Source organism: Sander vitreus, chromosome 5, assembly GCF_031162955.1.
Source record: "Sander vitreus isolate 19-12246 chromosome 5, sanVit1, whole genome shotgun sequence".
NCBI classification, from domain to species: Eukaryota; Metazoa; Chordata; class Actinopteri; order Perciformes; family Percidae; genus Sander; species Sander vitreus.
In genome coordinates, this window is record NC_135859.1 from 34,672,966 (window position 1) to 34,699,817 (window position 26,852).

General features: G+C 40.8%; 2 protein-coding genes, 1 long non-coding RNA gene and 1 other non-coding gene across 4 annotated transcripts in view; 1 reads left to right on the top strand and 3 right to left on the bottom strand.

Annotated features, from left to right (window-relative positions):
- The window catches only part of inpp5l (inositol polyphosphate-5-phosphatase L), a 36,769-nt gene extending 26,403 nt beyond the window's left edge, over positions 1-10,366 (bottom strand). Inside the window, exons 1-3 of the mRNA XM_078251634.1 lie at positions 9,815-10,366; positions 2,569-2,610; positions 140-240 (exon numbers count right to left, since the gene is read on the bottom strand). Coding sequence (XP_078107760.1) covers positions 140-240; positions 2,569-2,610; positions 9,815-9,874 — 203 coding nt within the window. The 5' untranslated portion in view covers positions 9,875-10,366. The remainder of the gene's footprint in view (positions 1-139; positions 241-2,568; positions 2,611-9,814) is intronic.
- trnaf-gaa (transfer RNA phenylalanine (anticodon GAA)) lies at positions 2,238-2,310 on the bottom strand. The gene has a single exon. It is a non-coding gene; the product is annotated as a tRNA-Phe (tRNA).
- Positions 10,367-10,843: 477 nt separating the features above from the next.
- On the top strand, positions 10,844-14,290 carry LOC144518742 (uncharacterized). Its single transcript, XR_013502026.1, has 3 exons — positions 10,844-11,167; positions 13,713-13,816; positions 14,034-14,290. It is a non-coding gene; the product is annotated as an uncharacterized LOC144518742 (long non-coding RNA).
- Positions 14,291-15,419: 1,129 nt separating this feature from the next.
- The window catches only part of LOC144518741 (glycerol-3-phosphate acyltransferase 4), a 29,626-nt gene continuing 18,193 nt past the window's right edge, over positions 15,420-26,852 (bottom strand). The window contains exons 9-13 of the mRNA XM_078251635.1: positions 24,352-24,407; positions 24,150-24,235; positions 22,408-22,536; positions 20,448-20,527; positions 15,420-17,596 (exon numbers count right to left, since the gene is read on the bottom strand). Coding sequence (XP_078107761.1) covers positions 17,488-17,596; positions 20,448-20,527; positions 22,408-22,536; positions 24,150-24,235; positions 24,352-24,407 — 460 coding nt within the window. The 3' untranslated portion in view covers positions 15,420-17,487. The remainder of the gene's footprint in view (positions 17,597-20,447; positions 20,528-22,407; positions 22,537-24,149; positions 24,236-24,351; positions 24,408-26,852) is intronic.

The window sequence follows — 26,852 nt, forward strand, 5'->3', positions numbered from 1 at the left end:
AGACGTCCTTAACATTTTGCATCTTTCACATCTGGTTGTGATAATGTTATAGGTATTGTCCCTGATGAATAAACAATACAATAAAAAAAAATATCAAACACATAGTGAACGTGACTTTACCGAGCAACATTTGTCCTACCTGAAGAAGTTTTCAGTGTGGCCCATGTTGAGCATGTAGTCCTTCCCTCCGACCTCCTGCAGATGCAGGGCGATGAACTTCGGCCTGTGGCAGTGGATAGTCTGGGACAAAGCAGCGCAAACACGTCTTACGTTACAAATTAATGAGGAGTGAAGGGGTCAAATCTGCGTGTTACAGGATGAAATCAACTATCCATGAGCAGTGTTTTCCCCTGGTTTGACGTAAGACTTAAAGGGTAACTACCGTTTTTTTCCACCTGGACCAGATTTTCCTGTTTTTGTGTCTAAGTGACTGATGGGAACAACAATTTCTGACATCGGTCCAGTATTGAGCGAGATCGCTGCAGTCGGCAGCGGTGAAACAAGCTACAATGTCAGTTAATAGGACAATTGTCCAGCTTGTATTTACCTTCACAAAAGTGCTCGTTTTGCCACAGACAGGCTCAGATTAATATTCTAAGTGTCTGACAACATTATGGAAAGGATCCCTTCAGAGATAGACCTTTAAAACCTCTTTGAGACCTTTCTGTTTAACCAGAAACAGCTCTGAAGTCGCTAGCGCTAAACCCACCAGACTCCATTTAAAAAAGCAATACTTTTAGCGTGTATAGAGCCAACATATTTTCACATATAAATCAGTAAACTATGTTCACACTTCAACTATTTCAACCAAAACTAGAGTTGTGCTTGTTGGAAAAGTGGAAAGATGAGCCAAAACGGCTTTTCATAGTTTTACTTTTGTTTCTGTCGACTTTGAAAGAAGTTTATTTTACGATGCTAAAATGACTGTTTATTTACATGGAGTCTGGTGGGTTTAGCTCAATTTCGCAATGTTTTTTTGTTTTAAAAAAGGATTTTATTCTTTAATAGAAAGGTTGACCTCATTAGAAATCCTTTCCATAATGTTGTCAGACACTTAGATTATTAATCTGAGTCTGTCAGCGGCAAAACGAGCACTTTTGTGAAGGTAAATACAAGCTGGACAATTGTCTTATTAACTGACATTGTAGCTTGTTTCTCTGCTGCCGACTGCAGCGATCTCGCTTAATACTGGACCGATGTCGAAGATTGTTGTTCCATCAGTCACTTAGACACAAAAAACAGGAAAATAGGGTCCAGGTTGAAAAAAACTGTAGTTACCCTTTGAGCACTATTCGCACTGGACTAGTATTACCTGGTGACCTCCAGTCATTTGTGATAATTACGGAGGTTGTCTTGCTCCATTATTTCTGCGACCAGAAGTGTCGGCGAGTTTCAAATATTCGTTCCAATAAACAAGCAACCGTCTGGATGGCTTGACATGTGTTTACAGTGCTTGGTGCGTTTGACAAAGTGCAGTGTGAAAGCAAACCCAACCAAATGAAAAATGCAACAATGCTGCAACTTCATCGCACGAGTCCACTAAACTACAGGTGTAAAAGCAACCTTAGTGTTAATGTGTAAAAAGCCCTACATAAATAAAATGCACCATAATTATGTGGAGTTTCTGTGATTGAATCCCTGTTGTGGCTGTTATCAGGGACTGTGCAGAGCAATATGGAGCTGTTGAATATGTTGGGATGTCACCAATGTAAATGATGCCAGAAGCCTACGAAAGTCAGCCAGAACCAACTATGTAATGTGCACAAATGAAGAGATGTCAGTTCTGTCAGGTCCATGAATGGCTCTGTTCAGGGAGTCCTCGGCATTAGGGGATGCTCACACAGTTTAGGAATGGGAGAGCTGAACTATTCCCCCATATGAGCAGAGCAGCAACGATGACATACAAGCAAATGCCACGTTATACACGACAAGGTGGAGCTGGGGAGGTGGTGGGTTGCAGAGAAGCGAGTAGTAAGCAGTTAGGAGCGAACTGAATCTGCTTTAAGTAGGGCGCCTGTTTGAGCGTAGCCATTAAGCAGGGAGGGGAGTTGATCAGCTGATGCTCGTCATCTAATGAGACAGTGTTGATTGGCCAATGCGTTAGCAGCGTCTTGACTACTTAGAACTGACGCTGACACTCAATTTGGGGGGGTCAACACTCCTGGTCTACACAGGGACTTGACCCGTCGACTGTCCGGTCCCCACACACTGAGCTACTGCCACTCACAAAACATCTCTGCCGAAACCCGGGATCGAACCAGGGACCTTTAGATCTTCAGTCTAACGCTCTCCCAACTGAGCTATTTCGGCTTCTTGGTAACAATTATTGCATGGAGAGAATAAACAGGCAGTATATGGGCATTAATAACGGAAATAACTTTTAGTTTCTACGGAAGCCGATTAGGGCCATGTGAAAAACTAACTACGTTTTTATCTGTCAGACTGTCTGCGTGAGAGTGTGTACTGTGAGAGAGAAATACATGTGACACTGCCAGGGATGAGTGGAAATACTAAATGATTCAAACGGTGAATTATTAATTATTAAAGACTCAGAAGGCCCACACTTACCTTATACAATTCTTGTAGCCATTCATTTTGAATTTCACCCACCTGTAAAAGGACAAAAAGAAAAACCCATCAAAGGTTGTGCAACCTTTCTAAAGGAATGGTCTAAAACAGGCGTGTCAAACATACGGCCCGTGGGCCAGAACCGGTCCACCAAAGGGTCCAATCAGGCCCGCCGGATGACTCTGCAAAAGTGTGAAAATTGCAGGGAAGTAATTAATTCCAAATCCAAATGTACCACTTTAATCTCAGAGAATATCCGAGTTCTTTTTTTTCCCCGTAGATTTACGACCCACACAGGTGATTTTAGTTATTCTGGCTGCTGAGACCTCTGCTCAGGTTGAAGGTGGGCCGGAGCTTTGATGGGGATTTATTAAGTCACAAATTGAATCTACCAAAAACAATGTTTCGCCTGTTCTTTGCCCTGCCCTCAAAGGTCCAACAAAGCGAACAGAAGGCTCCGAAAGATGTCAATCAATCGGTCTAAACACACCCACGCAGTCCTGGGAAGAGGCCTAATCAACCAGGATAACTGAAAACACCTGTGTGGGTGTCCAGGGCCTTTAATATTAGAAATCCTGAGTTTTTTCTTGGAATATTATCCCTCTCTCCCAGGTTTCGTAACATTATTTATTTTCCTACAATGGCCTTAGAACGCTGTCGTAGCAGAAGCAACTTGCCAACATCAAGCTTACGAGAAACTCTGAGAGCCCTCTCCTGCACCGGGAGCAGCGCAGCGCAAAGCCCAACGCAAGTGTCTTTGCTAGTTTAAGACCGACGCAGTTGTCAATTTCCCGTCCTGCGCCAACGTCCTTTAAATAGCAAATGCACCTGCGCCCATCTTTGCGCCCATGGGCGTGCTGGTCTTACAGGGAGGTGTGTTCAGGTGCATTCTGGGCATGCTGGTCTTACAGGGAGGTGTGTTCAGGTGCATTCTGGGAGTATTGCTATCTTGAGGCAGCGGGAAGTGATGGCACCATTGACCAACAAAAACCTGGTCTAAAGTCAATAACGCAGCATTTCATTGTTATTTTAACAGAGCATTAGTAAAATGCTCCTAGGCTCGTGCACAGCGCGCGCACACTATGCTTGTTACACACACAGGGACGAACAGCAGCACACACACATGCAGAAGATTACAAATAACAATATTACGGTGCAAATCCTCCATCATAACAGCAATGCTCCAAGGTCCAAACGCGCCTGGCTTTTAAAGGGAATGGGAGATGACCTCTGATTGGTTTATTGCATGTTACGCCCAAAACACACCTCTGATTAATGAAGACACTAAGAACAACCCTTTAGAACCATGCGCCCGGTGCACGGACCCTTTTTTCTGCCGTAAAACTAGCAAAAGTGGATTTGGACACGCCCTAAACACACCTGCACCAGGCGCTTCACGCCGTGCGCTTAGATCGGTAAAATAGGGCCCTGTGGCAGATAAAGTTTCTGATCTTTCTGGAGTAGGTTACAGGTCTGACCCACTTGAGATCAAATTAGGGGTCTGTGGCCCATGAACTAAAATGAGTTTGACACCCCTGGTCTAAAACGAAATACTAAACCTGCATTCATTTGCTTTTTGGCCACCTGAGCAGGGCTGCAACTAGCGATTATTTTCATTGTCGATAAATCCGTTGATTATTTTCTCTATAAATAATTTTTGTTGTTCGGTCTCTAAAATGTCAGAAAATGTGGATCAGTGTTTCCCAAAAAGTCCAAGATGACGTCCTCAAATGTCTCATTTTGTCCCCAACTCAAAGATATTCAGTTTCCTGTCCCAGAGGAGAGAAGAAACTAGAACACATTCACATGTAACAAGCTGGAATCAGAGACTTTATACTCGTTTTCTTAAAAGAATTACTACACCAGATAAATAGATTATCAAAATAGTTGGCGATTAATGTAATAGCTGACAACTAATCTATTATTCTCTGCAGCTCTACTGACAAACACGATAAATGTTATTCAGGAAGTCAATAAATACAGAACGGAAACTACTCTGAGCTATAATTAACTCTGAGCAGGTTAAAACAAACAATAAGGACTGTCTGGAAAATGTTATCCAGTGTGTTCCAGGATGTAGTCTCGTTCAAGTTCAGCTGCACCTGTCATAATCTAGCCACCGGTCACGCACTATCCCTGATGGCGAGTTTTATATTTCCTTGCCACTTGAAGGCTGAGTACTCTGTTAATGCATGCAGATACAACCTTACACAGAGCAACCTGTCAAACAAGTCTGGGGCTTTATTAGCGGCCCTTTCCCTGTTTGGAATCACATAAGCTGCACAGTGTTGCCTTCAAATGCCACAAATATTTCCTCCTACATGAAAGGTCAAATTAAACGCTAACCGCACAGCTACACTGGTGGAAAAGCTTCCTGATTCCCGCACCTCTCTGACTCTAAAACCGGCTTCTCTGGCTAAACTGTGGTATTAGACCAGACTTTTCCCGTCACAAAGTAATGTACAATCTTCTGCGACGCCAGGTGCGTTCATATAGCAGCTGAGAAATGGCTTTGCATAGTGTATTTGCATGGCATTTTGGCACAGATGACTGCAGCTTACATCAGTCTGGCTAGTTCCAGTCGATGTGACGCTGAAGACAAGCACCCTGATTCAAATATATCACCGTAATATATATGTTTTAAAACAAAATAAAGCTCATGAGGCAATTATACTCAATATGCAATTCTGTTTGTACATTAAATGGTTTGTTTTTTTACAACCTGGACCCAATTGTCCCATGCATTGGTGTCTAAGTGACTAATGTGAACAAACATCTTTGAAACTGGTCCAGTATTGAGCGAGAACGCTGCAACCGGCAGCCGTAAACTGGGCTGCAATGTAACCATAATGCACACTGTCAGTTTCCGTCCACTAAAAGTTCTGTTTTTGTCTGATAGGCTCAGATTATTATTGTAAGTGTCTGACAACATTATGGAAAGGATCCCTACAGAGATAGACCTTTTTGTTAAAGAGTAAGATCCTTTTTGTTTAACATGAAACAGACTCAAAATCACCATCACCAAACTCTACCAGACTCCATGTATATAATCAGGACTTTTAGCGTGTATAGAGCCAGCATATTTCCACCTGTAAATGGGTGAATTAAGGGTTTATTTCAACCAAACCAGAGTGGTGATTGTTGGACCAGTGGAAAGACAAACTTTCATAGTTTTATTTTGATTCTGTTGACTTTGAATGAAGTGTGTTTTACGATACTAAAAGTACTGATTATTTACGGATAAAAAAAATGATTATTTATGGAGTCTGGTGGGTTTGGTGATGGTGATTTCGGGGCTGTTTCATGTTAAACAAAAAGGATCTTACTCTTTAACTAAAAGGTCTATCTCTGTAGGGATCCTTTCCATAATGTTGTCAGACAATTACAATAATAATCTGAGCCTGTCAGGGGCAAAAAAACAGCACTTTTAGTGGACGGAAATGCGCAATTGCCCATTAACGTTAGACTTACTGGACCAATTTCATCGATTGTTGTTCCTACCAGTCACTGAGCCACACAAACATGGGAGAATAGGGTCTAAGATGAAGAAAAAAAACAGAGTCACACTTTAAGTATGAGCAGAGGAAAAACTGACACATCTAAAGAATTGAAAATTCACAATCCCGCTACATAAAGCACATGTATGTTTCAAAGTTTTTCCCCTCTGTGGCAAACCAGTGGAGAGTCCAGCAACAAGAGGTCTGAAGTGACTTCAACAGCAGCACTGCTCCAAAGAAACGCTTCGCTTTAATGACTCCAGCTTCAGCATGGTGATTACGTTAAGGCTTTGTTGTCCAAAGCTGTCTGATAATACAACCTGGCTGAAATGCAACATGGCATCATGCCTTGCTACGTCCTGCTACGTCCTGCTAAGTCCTGCTACACCCTGCTGCGTCCTGCCACGTCCTGCTACGTCCTGTAACACCCTGCAGTGCCCTGCTGCACCATGAACTACTACAGCTACTATCTAGTCACTGTTCCATTATCTTTATTGTGACTATTATTGCCACTGTTCATCACACCCCCAACCGGCACCATCAGACACCGCCTACCAAGAGCCTGGGTCTGTCCCAGCTTTCTCCCTAAAGGGAGTTTTTCCTCACCACTGTCGCACTAAATGCTTGCTCTTGGGGGAATTACTGGAATTGTTGGGTCTTTGTAAATTACAGAGTGTGGTCTAGACCTACTCTATCTGTAAAGTGTCTTGAGATAACTCTTGTTATGATTTGATACTATAAATAAAATTGAATTGAATCATGACTTCGCGTGAATATACACACCAACTTTCTTAAGCCAAGTGGCGTGTTATCTGTACGCTTTTTGAGCTATCTGCGTGCATGTCTACGCTGTATGTAGCGGGCGTACACATACACGCCACTTGCCGTGTTATTGCGAGAAGAAAGCTACGGTTGAGTTTAGGAAAAGAAGAACCGGTTGGCTTTAGTAAAAGAAGAAAGCGACGCTTGAGTTTAGGGAAAGTCACACGCGGGACGCGATCCCCGGGGTGAAAGTCCTGTGGTTGACCCATCCTCCCTTCTTGTCTGTAGATCTGTGTATTGGTAGTGTATCTTTGTTATGTAACACTGATCTGTCTGTGTGTGTTTCATAGGACTTCCCCTCACTTATTGAGATCAGTCTGTGAAATGTGTCTTTGGAAACAATGCGTTCCATCTGATGCTCTTACATATTATAATTTGTCTGACACCATTTGTATATAAAAGGGAATGTTTTGTGTAACAATAACATCTATTCAATGCAACAAGCTCACAAAAAAAACAATGGCCACCATCTCCAGGATACTGCTGCTGTGCCACAGAAATGTTCACAGTTAGACTGGACTGCTCTGAAACACTTGGGTAGTCCCAGCACTGTTAAAGCAATAGGGTTAATCCTGTGATGTGTTTAAGGTCTGATCCCGACGGCTGGGTGAACGATTAGGTTTGTTTATACGTAGGAGCAGAGGGGCCTAAGTCAGTAGAAAAAGCTCAAGTCCCCCGGGGCGAGATATTCATCTGTTTACATATCTCCCACAATGGGATCTAACATGTTTTCATTGGAGCCAGATCTGGCAACCGGAAACATGGTCCTGAGCCAAATTTCCATGAGTGTAAGAGCCCTCCACCCTGCAATGTCCAAACGCTTTGTCAACCCAGCAGAGGCCCAGACTGAGAACCACTGTTTAGAAAAGTTAAAATAGAGTCAAATCTCGTTAACCCTCTGAGGTCTGAGGAGCATTTTTAGATATCTTCTTGAATTCTCCTTTTAGGGGTATTTGCACTGAACCTGATACCGTGCGTTTCTTATCAAAATGTTCCGAACAAACTCAGCTTTCTGTTCAGCGAGGCCCACATTTGTTCCAGAGCAACGTGTAAAGAGATTTCCGGTCGATTTCAACACGTAGCTCTGTTGTTTGGAAATGTGGAGTGCTGTCAGAAAACAATCGGTGTTGCCTACACTGTGTACGGGCCGTTTTACAGTCGCCACAGCCGAGCTCGCGCGGTGCAATGTGACGTCAAAATGACGTAGATCTCGCTGGCGCTACGGCGTAAATTGACACGCAATCGCAAGGTAATGTAACCTGCAATTTCCACTGGATGGTTAACGGCTGTGGATTCGCTCCAGAACGTCGGCGGAGTCATTACGTTTCCATTAAAGTCAGTGTGTGTATTTCCACTGACTGCAGAACGTCTACGTCCCTACTCCGTCCCAGCTGGTGGAGCAGATACGCAGAGCTTCTATTTTTGCCGGACGCCTGAGAGCTCCGCAGCATTTCAGCACATGGCAGATAGTGCGGGACAGGAAGTCCTATCCCGTGTCCTATCTCACCACCATTCACGTATACTGGGCAAAAACAGGAGGCAGCGTGTATACTCTGCCTGTTGCTAGTAGTTGCCATGATAACGTTAGTTGCTTAGTCTCAGAGAACAAGACGTTGTGACCGATAAGACCCAAACAGACGGCGAAACGCTGGCGTCAGCATCAGTGTTGCCAAAGGTCCCCGTTTGCGGCCGTTGAGACTGCAACACAACCCTGCAGATTCCAAACCAAAACAGGTCAGAAGTGTCATTGGCAGTGCCAGAAATGGGCCAGTACTCACCAGTACTAAGTACCAGCACTTATGATTTTTGTCCACATGAGTACCCTTACTTCTAATTGTTATTAACATGACCAAATACCAACATAGGATATCATGATTTAGTAGAAAAAAACAAGCAATTATATGTAAAATAAGACATTCAGCACCCCCATATAGCCCTAATGGAACGATCCTTTGTTTCATAACATTTTTAGACACTGCCATGAGATTGAATTCAGCTCCTTAGATCAATGTAATAGACGACTATTCGGGGTCACCCCTACAAGATATACGTATGAATATAAATATCCAAGACACAGGACGATCATGTCATGCAGTTAGGGTACTGGCACTTTTTTTGGTCCAATTCAGGCAGTGGTTATAGGTCCTATATTTTATCTATCTAAGTATTTGGTGAACTATTCTTTCATAGTTGACACCTTTAGTGCCAAAAACTGAATTCAGTCCACGGGTGCATGTTAACACTGTGTGTTACTGGCCCTTTAAAAAGGTATTTCAACAGGTAAGACGTTCTGGATGGGCTATGATCTGTCAGATGTAAGCCTAATTCGTAAAATCAAGTCATTTTGAGGCAGAAACAACCTTTTATTGACAAGATAGAGCCTGCCATCACTGTTTGGCAAGTGCAAAAATGCATTTTATGGGTTGTATTGCCCTTGTCACAATGTGAACAGGTAAGACGTTCTGGATGGGCTATAATATGTCAGATATAAGCCTCATGAATGAAATTAATTCATTTGGAGGCAGAAACAACCTTTCATTGACAAGGTAGAGGCTGTAATCACTTTTTGGCAATTTGGAAAAAAATGACTGGATTGGTTAATCTGGGGTACAGGTCGCTCCTGCAGACGAAAATCACTATATATAGTAGTACACTATACTACTCCATCATGGATGTATGTGAAGGGGAACACTATTGAGCACATGTTACTGCCGACAAAGAAACATGACAATGTAGTATTAGATACAAATATTACACATGGAATTACAATTAAAGTAGCATGTCACTAAGCCCGTTAGATTAGTTACATCCTTATACAAGATGTATAACGTTATAAAGACTAATTATTTCTCTTATTAGTCTAACAGCACTAATCCTGCAGCCTGCTGTAGTTTAAACGTACCTCTCCTACCTTTCGGTCTACTTACGTTGTCAAAGAGCGAGCCGACATTCGCGGTGACAAGCAGCACATCAGTGTACATTTCCATGTTAGCGAGCCACCTTCACAAACAAACAGTCCGAGGAGGAAACTCTGCCCTGTCCCCAAATGACAGCGCAGCCAGGCAGGCCTGCACCAGACACTCTCCAGCAGCTTATAAAGGCTTAATGTGTGAGCTCAAAATCGCGACTATACTAAACTACCGCTCAAAATACACGCGCATCTCACTGGCGATACCGCGTCGCTTCTGGTTCAACTTGTTTTGGTTGTTATGGCGGGCTGTCGTGTGTCAGGTCGTCATCATCATATGCCAGAGCGGCGCGCATATCCATCGTCGAGTTAAGTTAGTTTAATAGCCTACATGCGTGGATTTCCACCTCCTCTCTGGGTTAATTGGACTAGTGGCTTCTTAGCGGACTTAAAGCAGCATGTGCACGGCGCATCTGCTGCCTGCTGATGCCTTGACAAACGCTCAGAAAACCGGACCGAGCAGTCAGTCAGTCAGCGCTGGGTTATGAACTCCGGTGCTAAGCCCCCGCCCATTTACTGCGACTCTTCCTTAACCCTCCTGTTGTCCTCGGGTCGAGCTTAAACTACTGACTAAAAAGTTCAAATAATTAGCTAAAACTACTGACTAAACAGTTCAAATAATTAGCTAAAACTATTGACTAAACAGTTGAAACCTTAACTCCCAAGTAGTAGTAGTAGTACGATTGCTGACCAAACCAACCTAAATATTGACAGAAGTTGTAAGAAAAAAGTAACAATATCCACTTTTATATAATGAATAGTGTTACATTCGGAACATACACTGGGAACCGCTGCAATAGGGGCCCGATTTAATACTATCCTATTACAATAATGACTGTAAGATGATATAAAACACTGTGATGTTTTATTAAAGTATATTAAACTACTCATTTAAATACTTGAAAGGACTCTGCGCTCAGCACTCAACATATCACAAGCTCATTCTGTGAAGTGTCAACAGGAAGTTGTTTGCTTTCTGTGAAAATTTTTTCTTTCAATCAAAATATCCTTTCACTGAGGACAGTTTGCTTTCGCTTTTAATTGTTCTCAGTATCGGTTTTTACAACTGGAAAGCCTCCAAATTATAACAAGAAGGGTCTTATCTTTATGTGTGACTTCGCCTCTTAAGTGTGTGCTCATCCAGCAATGACTGTTATCTTTACGTGCATTGCAACCGCAGCACAGCCCATGCACTGCTCTTGCGTAAAGTCATCAGTGGGACTAGTTTTGTTTTTATGTATGTTACCCACAGTTATGTCATGTTCTCTAGAACAGCCTTCCTCCTACAACTTCCAGTCATCACAACAGCGAGGTAACCACAATATTTTACAACACGGATACAGTAGCTCTCTTCTCTGTTCAGTGGAGCAGTGGCTCCCAACCTTTTTGGTCTGAGGTTCCCCCACAGCACTGTTAGATGAACTTACGAACCCCTTTATCAGTTCGTAATGCATGTTCCAAATGTATAACACTATTAGTTATATAACATTGGATATTGTTACTTTTTCATACAACTGAACTGTCAATATTTAGGTTGGTTTGGTCAGCAATCGTACTACTACTACTACTTGGGAGTTAAGGTTTCAACTTTTTAGTCAGTAGTTTTAGCTAATTATCTGAACTTTTTAGTCAGTAGTTTTAGCTAATTATTTGAGCTGTTTAGTCAGTAGTTTTAGCTAAATATTTGAGCTGTTTAGTCAATAGTTTTAGCTAATTATTTGAGCTGTTTAGTCAGTAGTTTTAGCTAAATATTTGAACTGTTTAGTCAGTAGTTTTAGCTAAATATTTGAACTGTTTAGTCAGTAGTTTTAGCTAACTATTTGAGCTGTTTAGTCAGTAGTTTTAGCTAAATATTTGAACTGTTTAGTCAGTAGTTTTAGCTAAATATTTGAACTGTTTAGTCAGTAGTTTTAGCTAATTATTTGAACTGTTTAGTCAGTAGTTTTAGCTAACTATTTGAACTGTTTAGTCAGTAGTTTTAGCTAATTATTTGAGCTGTTTAGTCAGTAGTTTTAGCTAACTATTTGACTGTTTAGTCAGTAGTTTTAGCTAACTATTTGAACTGTTTAGTCAGTAGTTTTAGCTAAATATTTGAACTGTTTAGTCAGTAGTTTTAGCTAACTATTTGAGCTGTTTAGTCAGTAGTTTTAGCTGTTTAGTCAGTAGTTTTAGCTAACTATTTGAGCTGTTTAGTCAGTAGTTTTAGCTATTTGAGCTGTTTAGTCAGTAGTTTTAGCTATTTGAGCTGTTTAGTCAGTAGTTTTAGCTGTTTAGTCAATAGTTTTAGCTGTTTAGTCAGTAGTTTTAGCTAATTATTTGAGCTGTTTAGTCAGTAGTTTTAGCTAATTATTTGAACTGTTTAGTCAGTAGTTTTAGCTAATTATTTGAACTGTTTAGTCAGTAGTTTTAGCTAATTATTTGAGCTGTTTAGTCAGTAGTTTTAGCTAATTATTTGAACTGTTTAGTCAGTAGTTTTAGCTAACTATTTGAACTGTTTAGTCAGTAGTTTTAGCTAACTATTTGAACTGTTTAGTCAGTAGTTTTAGCTAACTATTTGAACTGTTTAGTCAGTAGTTTTAGCTAACTATTTAGTCAGTAGTTTTAGCTAACTATTTGAACTGTTTAGTCAGTAGTTTTAGCTAACTATTTGAACTGTTTAGTCAGTAGTTTTAGCTAATTATTTGAGCTGTTTAGTCAGTAGTTTTAGCTAACTATTTGAACTGTTTAGTCAGTAGTTTTAGCTAATTATTTGAACTGTTTAGTCAGTAGTTTTAGCTAAATATTTGAACTGTTTAGTCAGTAGTTTTAGCTAACTATTTGAGCTGTTTAGTCAGTAGTTTTAGCTGTTTAGTCAATAGTTTTAGCTGTTTAGTCAGTAGTTTTAGCTAACTATTTGAGCTGTTTAGTCAGTAGTTTTAGCTATTTGAACTGTTTAGTCAGTAGTTTTAGCTAATTATTTGAGCTGTTTAGTCAGTAGTTTTAGCTATTATTTGAGCTGTTTAGTCAGTAGTTTTAGCTATAGTCAGTAGTTTGAGCTGTTTAGTCAGTAGTTTTAGCTAATTATTTGAGCTGTTTAGTCAGTAGTTTTAGCTAATTATTTGAGCTGTTTAGTCAGTAGTTTTAGCTAAATATTTGAACTGTTTAGTCAGTAGTTTTAGCTAATTATTTGAGCTGTTTAGTCAGTAGTTTTAGCTATTTGAGCTGTTTAGTCAATAGTTTTAGCTAATTATTTGAGCTGTTTAGTCAGTAGTTTTAGCTAAATATTTGAACTGTTTAGTCAGTAGTTTTAGCTAACTATTTGAACTGTTTAGTCAGTAGTTTTAGCTAACTATTTGAACTGTTTAGTCAGTAGTTTTAGCTAACTATTTGAGCTGTTTAGTCAGTAGTTTTAGCTATTTGAGCTGTTTAGTCAGTAGTTTTAGCTATTTGAGCTGTTTAGTCAGTAGTTTTAGCTAATTATTTGAACTGTTTAGTCAGTAGTTTTAGCTGTTTAGTCAGTAGTTTTAGCTAATTATTTGAGCTGTTTAGTCAGTAGTTTTAGCTAATTATTTGAGCTGTTTAGTCAGTAGTTTTAGCTATTTGAGCTGTTTAGTCAGTAGTTTTAGCTAACTATTTGAGCTGTTTAGTCAGTAGTTTTAGCTGTTTAGTCAATAGTTTTAGCTGTTTAGTCAGTAGTTTTAGCTAATTATTTGAGCTGTTTAGTCAGTATTTTTAACTATTTCAGCCACTTATTTTTAGCTATTCATTTCTACCATTCATGTATTCATACTTTTAGCTAGTTTAAAATTCCTGTGTTCAGGTGTTACAGCTGATAAATTATTTAAATCAAATCATAATTTCTATTTTTTTGAAATTAGTTGAGTTGCTCCACAATCTTTCCAAGTACCCGCCACTAGCAGAAGTAGCCCCTGGATGGGAATCACTGCGATGGAGCATGGAGCAGTCTGAGGTCCAGTCCAGGGTAAAGCCAGAGCCATAGAGATATAAATGTCTTCCTCTATCACTGGGTAAAGCTAAGCTTGCTTGGGGAGGGGGGGCCTAACTTCGGCTCTCCATAGTGCTGTTAGTGAGCTGCTCAACCATGGCATGGCTTTCACAGCCAGCCTTTTTAAACTCTTCTCCCTGCTTCCTCTTACGCCTCCTGAGCACTGTGTGCCTTATTCTCCAACTGTCAACAGATCCATTTGAAACCATTGCAACAGAGAAACAGAGGAAGAATGCTGCCGTGTCCATCACCGGTTTGGAAACAAAGAAAGTTAAAGGAGGAAACCTTTTTTGAAAGAACCGAGGCAGTTGATTGCAGCCAGTACGAGGAGAGGCCTGGGCTTTTGATGAAGCTGCTGCAAAAGAATGAGCAGCACACATCCATGGAAAGAGATATTATTTAGACTGGATCCTGAGCCCATTGTACACTAGGAAATAAACACAAAATGTTGCTCTCAACCCTCATGGCAGACTGTGTTATAGCAGCTTGGTGCCCACTGGATAATAAATCAGACAGGAAATGTTATTCCGAGTCCTGGGCTGGCTTGCCAAGAATAGCACGGAAAAACAGCAGATAATTAAGTTCGGAGCAAAAACATTCAATTCTAAAAATATCAAATGAGAACTGCTTTGCTTTTGGAAAATATTTGTCAGTAAAAAGGAAAAGAACATAAACTCTTAAAAGTAAATATATAAAAACTCTTAATTTGGAGTCTTAATGTCTTAAATCAACGGGTCAACATGAATCTGTTGAGCTCTTTCTAAAGTTTGGAGTACAACTGTATAGTTGTACTTCCTATGACTTTGTATTAAATGTCCAACTTGTAAGTTTTTGCTAAATAAGTGTTTTATTCTTTAAACGTGACTGTAAACTGCATATACAGACATATATCTATACATATATTAAAGACCGCAGATATTTCCTTTAAATACTTTTAGCGTTACTCTAGACTATTGTCTAGATATATATCTAAAATACTAACGTGATATCGTGACTTTGCGTAAACATACACGCCCACTTTCTTAAGCCAGGTGGCGTGTTATCTGTACGCATTTTGAGCTATCCGCACGTATGTCTACGCTGTATACAGCGGACGTAAAGATACACGCCACTTTCTACAAGTGGCGTGTTATCGCGTAAACATACACGGCACTTTTCTAAAGTAGTAGTGGTGGCGTGTTATCGCTACGCATTTTGAGCGGCGTATACAGCAGACGGGTTGGGTTTAGGAAAAGATGATTTCGCCCTTTCATACTACTCGCTACGGCGTAAATTCATTTACAATACACAAGGTAATGTAAGTCAATGGAGGCCAAACGGCGTTGATAAACACGCTACAAAGAGAGTATGCGTCTTGATAACACGCCAATAATGGCATACGAATTGGCGTGTCATACATACGCCACTTCATGAGATCAGTCTGAAAATACTGTATACCTCACCTGCAGCCATGTTGAGACTTATAGTTTCATCATGCTTCTGTAAGAACAAGTTTAAAACCCCTTTGTGCCTTCGTCACAGGAAAACAAACACGATCGACAGCGTGAGAAGCACAAAGAAACCCTGAAGTCAAAAGTAGTCCCATTCTTGAACATTTAATTTGGATGAACAGATTGGACACGATCTAAATGACGAATGTCCCTGATAAACGGTAAACTGGAGGGATGAGGGCCTCAGGGAGAAACTTCCCACGGCTGTCCACTGTGTTCCTCGTCTCCAGCAAACTACAACTGCCTCTGTATGAAGAGGCTGCCAAGTAGAAGAAAGATCACTGATGATGGTGGGGGGAATAAAGACAATAGCTTTTAGAGTTAAGATTAGGCAAGATAGTCACTGCAATAGCAGGAAGCCAATGTAGAACATGATGCCTGTTAGGAAGTATATTAGTAAGAATATGTATCAGCTAATTGTCATTATAACAACGTTAAAAGCCCTATTTCACACGGGATAAGCAAAGTCTGTATTTGACTCAAATGTACTGACATTATCCCTCGGACACGACGTCAAGGCTGAGTCAAAACTTTCAGTTAGAATTGCCAACGCAGCCAATACAACTCCGAATCACAGAGACGGGACTAAAAAAAATCATCACACAACCTCTGTGTTTGGAGAAATGTGGTTGGTTATTTGCGGTGGAATTTTTTACTTGACAAATAACAGACGTGGCAGATTCACACGGGATTAAGATTACAGACGACCTCCACAAATTATTACAATTTACTAGAGGTCCCTCCCGTGCGAATAGGGCTTCAGGAGACCTATTTTGACGGTCTTTATCCTATGTCACTACCTGTGTGCCATGGGCCTGTAAAAGGTCCTATGACATGCTGCTTTTTGGATGCTTTTATATAGACCTTAGTGGTCCCCTAATACTGTATCTGAAGTCTCTTTCCCGATATTCAGCCTTGGTGCAGAATTACAGCCAGTAGAGCCAGGAGGGTGGGGGGCAAGGTGGAGGGTGGGGGTGTGGCCTTGACCAACTGCCATGCTTTGCTCGTTTGCAAGCCATGATGTCTCTCTCTTTCTCATGGGTGGGCCAAGTTCTCTGGGCGGGCAAAGCAGAGAAAGGGGAGGTAACCTAAAGATTCCAGATCGGCCCATCTGAGCTTTCATTTTCTCAAAGGCAGAGCAGGATACCCAGGACTCGGTTTACACCTATCACCATTTCTAACCACTGGAGGACCATAGGCAGGCTGGGGGAACTCATATTAATGTTAAAAAACCTCATGAAGTGACATTTTCGTCCTTTAAAAAGGGACAATGCTTAAAGCATCTCAAATAAAATCCTAATGAATGGACTATAAACCCTTTTACTCCAGTTTTGCTGCATGATTAGCTGGAACATCAATCCATAAACCTCCATCAGAGTAACTGTGGGTGCCCAATTTCTATTTTCATAACGTGAGGATTTACACATTCAACGGAAGAAAACACAGAAACAGACAACGCACCAAGAGCTCATCTGCAATGAATCTCCTACAGTGACCACGTGTCGATACAAGTCTTAATGTAAAACACAAAGTTTGAAATACATTAAAACATTTTTTTTTCTCTTGAAAAAAGCCCATAAAAATATCTCAAATGTAACAAAATCTGACATTGTGCCCTAAATCAAGGACACACGCCAGTCATGCAAAACTCCAACTCAGTCACAGGTTTTAGCTTTAAAACAAACTAGTTCTTATCTACAATATCGCTCTTCTACATCCCAGGTATAATCAAGCTCTGTAACTTTAACACAGTGTGATACAAACATGACAGTAAAATGACAATTAAAAAGTCAAAACTACCAAACAAAGACAGTAACTCAATGATATATAACAATACAAGTTTTCCCCTCACAAGACCGCCAACAAGGAAGACGAGGCTCCTTTTCTGTGTGCACCTTATTTTCATTCTAATGCAAGCAGATCTTCGGTCAAGCTATTCCCACAAAGGGCAGCAGACTCAGAACGACCCGTAACAGCGACGCTAACTGAACATGCCTGGCCGAGGCAGTGACCGAGGGAGCCTTAATGGAGTGCTGTCGACACCAGAGAGGGAGTTTTCCAGTCCAGGAGCTCCAGTAGAGAGAGAGGCCGACTGTCTGTTAGAGTCCGAGGTGCCCAGGTGGGTCACTGAGCCAGTCCGCCCCCCACACGGGGCCTTCAGGAGCGACTGCGGTCCTCTGGGGTGCCCACCAGCATCTTACTGTACAACTTCTGCTGCTCTTCTTTAAAGGTATCTTTTACTTTTCCTCGCTTCAATCCTCCGTCCCTACAAACGGGGAAATGTGGGAAATTAGTGACAACAGCAGCAACAGCAACTGAAGTAGCAGATAATTATGCAGTTCACATAATCTTAGCTGACTAGGTTCGACAAAGCAACCAAAGCTATGAAATGCAGACTTTTAATACCAGGGCTGAACGATTTGGGAGAAAAATCTAATTAGTTGAATAAGTTTAGCTAAAGTTCCATATTGACTGTGTAACAGATATGTCATGGAGCATTATTACACGAGACACAACATCAAAACTGCTCTATATTCTTATACAAGGACGAGCTCATAGATATGACTTGTCAGCAATAAGTGTATGTTTTTAATAAGCGTGGAACATTGAACAGTCAAAACACAACATTTATCACAAAAGTCAAAGTTATTATAATAAAAAACAATTCCAATAAAAAAAATACTTTTACTTTTCTGTAAAGTGAAATGTCTGATCTGAATTTGGTTCAAAAGCAGCATCTACATATTATACCTTCTACGATCATGTTTAATAAAGATATAAAAAATACACTGAAAATTCTGTAAACAATCTGTGATTATGTAACATAATTCCAGCATTTATCTTGTGAAAAAACAGTAAATATAATAATAAAAAAAAGAGGATTAAAAAATGTTAAACCAGACATTTAACTAAATATTCACATTTGATTAAGCGCGGTCTTCACGACTAGTTAATCACATTCTTTCAAATCGCAGTTTGAAGGAAAACTAATTATTAGCGGTGTAAAGATACATCGATCTGGACGATATATTGATTACCGTATTTTCCGGACTATAAGTCGCTCAGAAGTATAAGTCGCATCAGTCAAAAAATCATGAAAAAAGTCATGAAGAGGAAAAAAAACATAAATTGCACTGGACTATAAGTCGCATTTATTTAGAAATTTATTTCACAAAATCCAAGACCAAGAACAGACATTTAATCTGGAAAGGCAAGTTATTAAACTACCCAACAGCCCCCAGAACAAGGGGCTGAATACGGTAGGTGTCCTCTACGTTAACGTAACACATTAACAGTTATTAAACTACCCAACAGCCCCCAGAACAAGGGGCTGAATACGGTAGGTGTCCTCTACGTTAACGTAACGTAGCTGCTCTGTTGACGAGCCTCTCCCAGCAGCACGTTGTTCAAGCACCCATCTGTGGACTCCTTCCTCCAGCTCTGGCCATCTGGATTTCAGCGCGACTAGCTTTCTTTGTTTTCTTCATTGCAGTAAGACTAACCTTTTCTCCAGTCCCTCACAAGTTTCTCTCTCACTCCAAACTCTCGTTCTGCTGCTCGATTACCATTTTCGGCTGCGCGTTTTACTACCTGCAGTCGCCTGCAGCTTCTTTTCTTTCTCAGTTGTCTTTAGGAGCAGCATATAGTCGTCACAAGCCTAGAGCGCCTCTCGCGGCTGTAGACGGTAATGTTTTCAGCATGAAATAACATTTAAAACATGTTACATTATATATATTTTGATTCATAAGTCGCACCTGACTATAAGTCGCAGGACCAGCCAAAGCATGAAAAAAAGTGTGACTTATAGTCCGGAAAATACGGTATTTACAATATCGATTTTCGATTCAAAAAAACGATTCACAGTATGTAAATGTAGTTACTTTTCCCATGTGTGTGTGTGTGTGTATATATATATAAAATGGTGGAACGGTACAAGTATTCATATTGAACCGAAACGGTACAGGCGTCACGGTTCGGTGCATGAATTTACACGGAGAATACACAGTATAAAAATAAATAAAACTTGCGTGCAAATTAATTCATGTAATGTGGAACTACGGTTAGATACGCAGCTTCTTTAAGGACACCTAATCTGTAGCCCCGCCTTAGCTCTGAAGCCGATTGGCACGCTGCCTATGTAGCCGATCTCTGCCTATGTATGCAGTTTTAATGAGTCAGAGATAGCAGCACTAAGGACGAGTATAGCGAGTGGTGGCGACCCACAAGAGTCAGTTCCAGTAATACAGGCGAGAGAGTGGTGGATAAGATTGCTGTTGTAGATTAGTGGTACTTTTCAAGCGTCACGGCTCCGAACCGTAACAGCTTTCTGTGGTGAAAAATGGCCGGGAGACGTCGTGAGAAAGTTGCATTAATCAGGTAATTTAGTTTGTCTTTGCAGAGAACAGAGATGCTGTATTTTTTGTTTTATAGCTGATTGTCTTATTTTGTTTATAAGTTCCAGATGGAGTCTGGAGAAGATTTGGGGTACTTATTGTTTACATCTTACTTTACACACTTCAGGCTGTTGCAGCTAGCTCAGAGGAGAGACTGTATGACACCAGGTGGTACAGCCTGAGACATCAGTGTTTCCCACACATAGACTAATGTCTGTCTGTCTGTCTGTCTGTCTGTCGTGTGATTGCAGTAGACATACAATCAAATAAATATTTTTTCTATGAATCCATTTTCAATCGGTAGAGCTTGAATCGCAATTCGAATACATTTTTTTGCACACCCCTATTGTATTGCGTTGATTTATTCCTCCACACGTAAAATACAACTAGCACTGCAGTTACCAAATGTAAAGTTACTTTGTGAGTCCAAATAAGTGGGTTAGTGCGGCGGTCAACAGAGAGTGTTCGCTCCCAGGCTCACCCCCCCCCTCTCTGTCAAAGCCCAAAAAACCAACAGGTGACGCAAACAAATATAATGTTACCACTTCTGCTCAAACCGCGATGAAAACGCCCACCACCTACAATATAAGTGCACAATATAATAATCAATAAATGAGACCATAAACAATACGTGGCTCCTACAGTCATCATGAATGGTATTCCTCGCCGGTCGAGGGGTTTGTATTTAAGGGGAAGAAACCATTGCAGTGAATATTATCTTACCACAGGAGGTCGACCAGTCCGCCTTGCCTGGCTATAGCTGCCTTTACACGATTGGCAAACTGTACAGCATCTTCATCCGCCTGTTGGAGAAGATTAGCATAAATATAAACACAGGCATAACAAATCATTTACAGCAGTTATTATCAAATATAAAAGCAATTCTCATTGAATTGCCAGTGCTGGATGCAGACCCCTAGGAAGGGCGCTGGGTTGTGAAGAAAATTAAAGGACAATTCCGGCGCAAAATGAACCTAGGGGTTAATAACACGTGTACCGAGTCGACCGTTCTCTGGGATTTGTTTTCATGCTAATCGAATGTGACCAGTTTTATCGCAAACCGCTAATTAGCTTATAACGCTAGTCGTCGGGACAGAGGGTAAAGTAAAAATAAATCTCTATTTCTATACCACTAACAAGGCTTAAAATAGCACCACACTTCCACGGTAGCATAATGAGGGTCCCTACATGTAAACCCAAGCATTGAGAACTTTGTAAGTGTACAGACAGTTTATCAAAAAGATAGATTATAAAGACTGTTGTTTTGGATTTCTGAGGACTATGGTTAACTGCTCCTCAGATCTCTGCAGGGTAAATCCAGACAGCTAGCTAGACTATCTGTCCAATCTGAGTTTTCTGTTGCACGACTAAAACAACCTTTGAACGTACACTAGGGGTGGTACGATTCATGAAAAAACATCCGAACCGCTCGGTCCGCTTGTCTCGGTTCGGAGCGTGTGTGTGCCGCACGGTTCGACGCATGCGCAATGTAGCCTCGTGCCCGTCAGGTGCCCGTATGTGACCTCAGACAGTGTGTTTTCCTTTCGCGCGAAAGAAGAGGTGTGGACAAGTTACCAACAAAACGTACAGCTAAAGACCGTGCAAAACATTTCAGACTGTCCTGCCAACCTGTAAACGTTTTAACATCAATGTACTGTAACGTTTTTTTCACTCTAAAGTCGCTGAAGCGGCTGCAGTTTAGAGCCCGTCGGGTCTCTGCAGCGGGCGGGGCTGCTCAGTTCTCCCCGCGACTGATGCGCGCACACACAAACACACACACGGTGGATGCAGAAAAAAAACGGAGCTAAGACGTATACAGGAGGACCTGACAGCTACGCTCGTTATTGTAAGTGCAATAATAAGTCCAATAAGTACTTTATCAAACCGCATGACTGTGTGTCCCAGCCCAGGCCAGGATAGGACATTAACTAACAATGTTAACTGTTTTTATGTTTAACGTATTCTGACTTATTCAAAAGACGGAGCTTTAAGAGTTCCTCTCTTTTTCTTTTAAAGGATACATTTAAGCTACACTGAAGTTGGCAGTTTGATAAATGCAACTTATTTCAATTGATATTCTGTAATATTTCAATCTTCATGTGCTAAAAAGGCACATAAGTTCCTGTAGATGGCAATACACATTCTCCTTTTTTTGCCAAATAAATGAAAAGCATGTTGAAATGATCAACGTCTTCCCTCTCGCTGTATCAACATCTCCGCTAGCTTTCCTCAGAGATGGTCCCAATAATGTGCTTAAAGTCAAGTCAAATTCAGTTTGTGCATGATTACATGATATAACTATATAATTATTTAATACTGTATCCTACATTGTGGGTAATTAAGCTATATATCATATGCTGAAGTATATTTCTGGAGTGTAAATAACAAGAACCGTACAGAACCAAAAACCGTGACCCTCAAACCGTGATAGGAACCGAACCGTGGGTTTTGTGAAGCGTACCACCCCTAACGTACACGTTCCACCAAAACAAGTTCCTTCCCGAGGCACCGTGGCTCTGTCCGGCGCTTAGCGCCGCCCAAGACGATTGTGATTGGTTTAAAGAAATGCCAATAAACCAGAGCACGAGAGACTAAATGCAGCCCTGCTAATATGTTGATTGTTTCATTCATGAAAGAAAAGACTAATGTGTTGGGAAGCCAGGAGTTATCCATGGAGTCTCACCTCTCGGGACATGGGGGGAAGGTACCACACGCTGCAGACGATGGCCCAGCTGCTCATCATACGTAACAGGTAGTTGACCATCCCAAACTTGCTGCTGTTCCAGAAGGCGTCTCCAAATCGCGGGTCATACTGCAAGGATCAAACACACCAGAATGAATAATCAATACATGTATAGAGCCAATCACAGTGTTTGTTAACGATAACTTCCGGGTAGAAAGCTCCTGCGTCCCGTACGTACAGTTTAACAGCGCTGAGCAAACGGGGACGAGGGACAACTGGAAATACTCTCATCTCCTTCATCTAAAATGCATCTTCATCATACGTCAACTCTTTGACTATCGTTGAGTTGGAGAGCTAATGTACCTGTTGGGCCGCAGACTAAACCGTGTTGCTGTTCCTAACGCTAGATTTGGTTTATCGACAGGGTTTCTGCAGGTCTCAACAAGCCAAATTTAATACTTTTTAAGATCTTTATGAATGGAATTTCAAGACCTATATCACGACATAAAAGTACAACGAAATGCAGAGTCACAAAAGTACGTGCAAAGTAAATAAAATTATTAAAATGTAATAAAAGCAACAGAGTAATACTGATCTGTAGCGAATTATATTTGGACGAGTGAAAGAAAGAACACAAAAAAAAACAAAAAAAAACGTTTCAATGAGCGTTAGCGTTACATGAACGTAGGAAAACTTAAGACCTGTTTAAAATTATTTAAGACCTAGAACGGATTTAAGACATTTTAAGGCCTAAAATGTTGAAATGTTTTACTTTTTTTAGCCTTTTTAAGACCCCGCGGAAACCCTGAACAAAGATGCTAACAAAGCAACACAGAACAGAATATAATCACAGCAGAGACCACAGATAGGTCAGACACCGCCGTGATTAACGAGATCTCTTTAAACGTTACAGTTACAGCTCAGACTGATCTCATGAAGTGGCGTATGTATGACACGCCAATTCGTATGCCATTATTGGCGTGTTATCAAGACGCATACTCTCTTTGTAGCGTGTTTATCAACGCCGTTTGGCCTCCATTGACTTACATTACCTTGCGATTGTGTGTCAATTTACGCCGTAGCGAGTAGTATGAAAGCCCAAAAATCGGCGTAGGGAGGTTGGTCGGGGGGGGTGGATGGGTCAAACAACACAGGACTTTCACCCAGGAGACCGGGGATCGTGTCCCACGTGTCACGTTTCCTAAATCCAACCGTCTCGTTCTTCTTTACCTAAACCCAACCGTCCCGTTCTTCTTTACCTAAACCCAACCGTCCCGTTCTTCTTTACCTAAACCCAACCGTCCCGTTCTTCTTTACCTAAACCCAACCGTCCCGTTCTTCTTTTCCTAAATCCAACCCCGTTATTGATTTCCTAAACCCAACCCGTTCGCCGTGATTCTAATTCCTGGGCGGGAATGGTGGGCGGGCTCAGACACCTCCCAAATCGTCACGTGACAGCAAGCTACCATGACGTATGTCCTCATTGTCAATACGGCGTAGACATACACGCAGATAGCTCAAAATGCGTACAGATAACACGCCACTTGGCTTTAGAAAGTGGCGTGTATGTTTACGCGAAGTCATGTGCTGAAAATGACAACAGAAAAACATTTGTTTGTTTGTTTTGGTGTTAGCGCGATGTGGCGCGACGTCACAGTGATTCGGTTTATTACTTTGAACAAACTGTTATGTTAACGATTCAAGTTACATGTAGCAGATAATAACAAGAAGGAAAGACTCACCTTGATGGCCACAGGGTAGACTGTGGCACCAATGTCAAAACTGCCTTTCTTAAACATCATAACGGACGTGTTGTTAATGCAGGTACCTGGGGATTTAGAGTATTTATATTTAGATTGAAGTCTTATGGGGCTTTTTAGGAAAACAAGATGACTACAGTTTGATTATAAAGTCTTCCTGTATCATAATATTAAACAAGCTCACCTTCTGGGAAAATGAGAATGGGCAGTTTATTTTTATCTTCTACATGGTCACTCAATCTGCAATACAAGACATATGTAAGTTAGAGGGTCATACGCATTTTAACCAATACTTTTTCATGACTTTTTGCAAATTTCCATGACTATGTATTCCTGAAGATGTCAGTCGACGTTATACAACAACAATAAAAATCTGTGTTAAAGTTTCCCCTCAGAGGTTTAACAATACAATGAATGACAACGTATGTGGTTCATAGTGTAGAGTCGTAATATCGCGCCCCGAAGAGAACGTTGAGGTTAGGACGACGTGAAATACATTTATTAATCACATATTATTATGCTGCGTTAAAAAGAAATTCCATGACTTTTCCAAGACTTTCTGGGTCTTTTAATGTTTTTTCAAAACGTATGAACCCTGAAGTCATTATTAAAAATCTTTTTGAGATTCTTAAAGCCCAGTTCAAACCAAAGATTTGCGACCAGACAAGTTCAAACTTGCGACTACTTGCAATACGCCGTCTGCATTGTTTTGAAACCTGCCAGTTTGCAGCAAAGCGACGAGACAGTAGCTGTGTTTGAAACCGTTCATTCACATATAGTCCACTAGAAAATACCTACAATGCACTGCTAATTTGAGTGTACAGACGATGCAGGCTACATTTTACTCCTGTATACCCACAATGCAACATGGCTGTGTTTTCTCAGAGGAGAAGCAGAAGCAGAAGTAACCGCGAAAAAACTGAAAAGGAAAAATGGAGCGGGCTTTCGTTTCTAGACGGCAGAAATGTAACATGCAACATATTTATTATTATTAAAGGTTTATTTAGATAGGGACAGATAAGCTAAAACAGTCATCGGATGCATGTATCAGTGTTTTTAGCTGAAGCTAATTCACGACACTTGTCCCTAGTAGGGATTTTGGTTAAAAATAAAACTACAGATTAACATTATTAAAAAAAAAAAAAAAGAAAAAGGAAAGAAAGTATACACAGCACAGTGTAAAAACTAAATATGAGAGCAATACTGTTCCTGAATTAGCCACAATTTAATGCTAATGCTAATGTTGGGATACATTTCAAGTGGTCCGTAAAGTTTATTTTTACTCCTTTACTTTCCTCCTGGGTGCTCGGCTTGTTTCAGGGACGTATTAGCAAGGGGGTAAGCGTCTGTCAACAACCATAGATCCTATGGCGCCATTTTGATGCTAACAAGCCATCACCCGCCGTTAGCATCCCATTGACTGCCATTCATTTTGACGTCACTTTGACAGAGAATACCTTTACATCTGAAGCGTTTAAAGACTCTATTTGTCCATTGTTTATTTCTAAAGAAACACGACAACGTATAAAAGGCTCCATTACCTTGTACCTCACGTTATGGCTCCGTAGCAGACGTTTTTCTAAAAATAGGCTAACGATTGTGTCATAACCACGAGACTTACTGTCGCACAGTAGAGGAATTACCGTATAGTACAGGAGAAGCTCTCAGGCAGTTTGGACTTCCATCAGCTGTTTAAGTGTAATTCCTAATGTTAACTATCATTTTAGTGATCAATAATGAGCCTGTGTCTATGTTATCTCCTTACATATACCTACGCTCTCCGTCTCTGCTAGATTGGGAATGATTGAGATTTCTCTTGGCACAGCTACCAGAAGACTTCCAACTTTCAGACAGGTTGCTCACGTCACATTTACGTCTTCAAGCTCAGTTGGAGGCTGCTCAGTAACGCTCAGCCATCACCGGAAAAGAGCTTCTAATATCCTTCACTGGTCAGTCACAGAGACACGGGATCTGTTGGTCCATTATATACTGTCTATGTGTATTAAAAGTATTTTTGTTTCCCTGTTTTCAGTGAGTGTCGGAAAATCTCGTTTGGTCGTTCCCGATATAGTTCACTATTTAATAAACACTATATAGGGAATAGTGAGTGAGTGAATGAGGGAACGGGTTTGAATACAGCTTGTGTATCATCTCCATAACAACGTCTCTCTGTATATCTGTTCTAATTTCAGACTTTTCAGGCTTTTTTGTAGCTGGATATCATTTTTAGCGTCTTAAAATATGAATGAGGATAGTGATAGTGAGATACTTGCTGCAGTCGCATTTCTAGTATTGATCAAACGGTTTTATTTCTCTGATTCGCTGCTTTGTTCTAACACCGTTCCCTCTCTTCATTCACTCTCTAGCTCCCTCAACCATCTACCGTGCTCGTCGAGCCTCCGTCCAAAACTCTGCCATTTCAACCAGTTGACATTTTGTAACCGACTTGACTAGCTGACTTCGCTATGACTTGATTGGCTGGTGAAACAGGTGGTGTGCCTTTCGTCTTGTTGCGAATCTTTGGTCTGAACTTGGCTTTAAGACACAAAATATAGAAGTTTCAAAAATACTAAGTTTTACCCAACAGACTGACGCTCAAAATCAACATAAAAACTTACTTTGCAACAACTAACTGAATACAAAAAACAAATCCTATAGACTAAGGGGGCAAAACTGTACAATAAC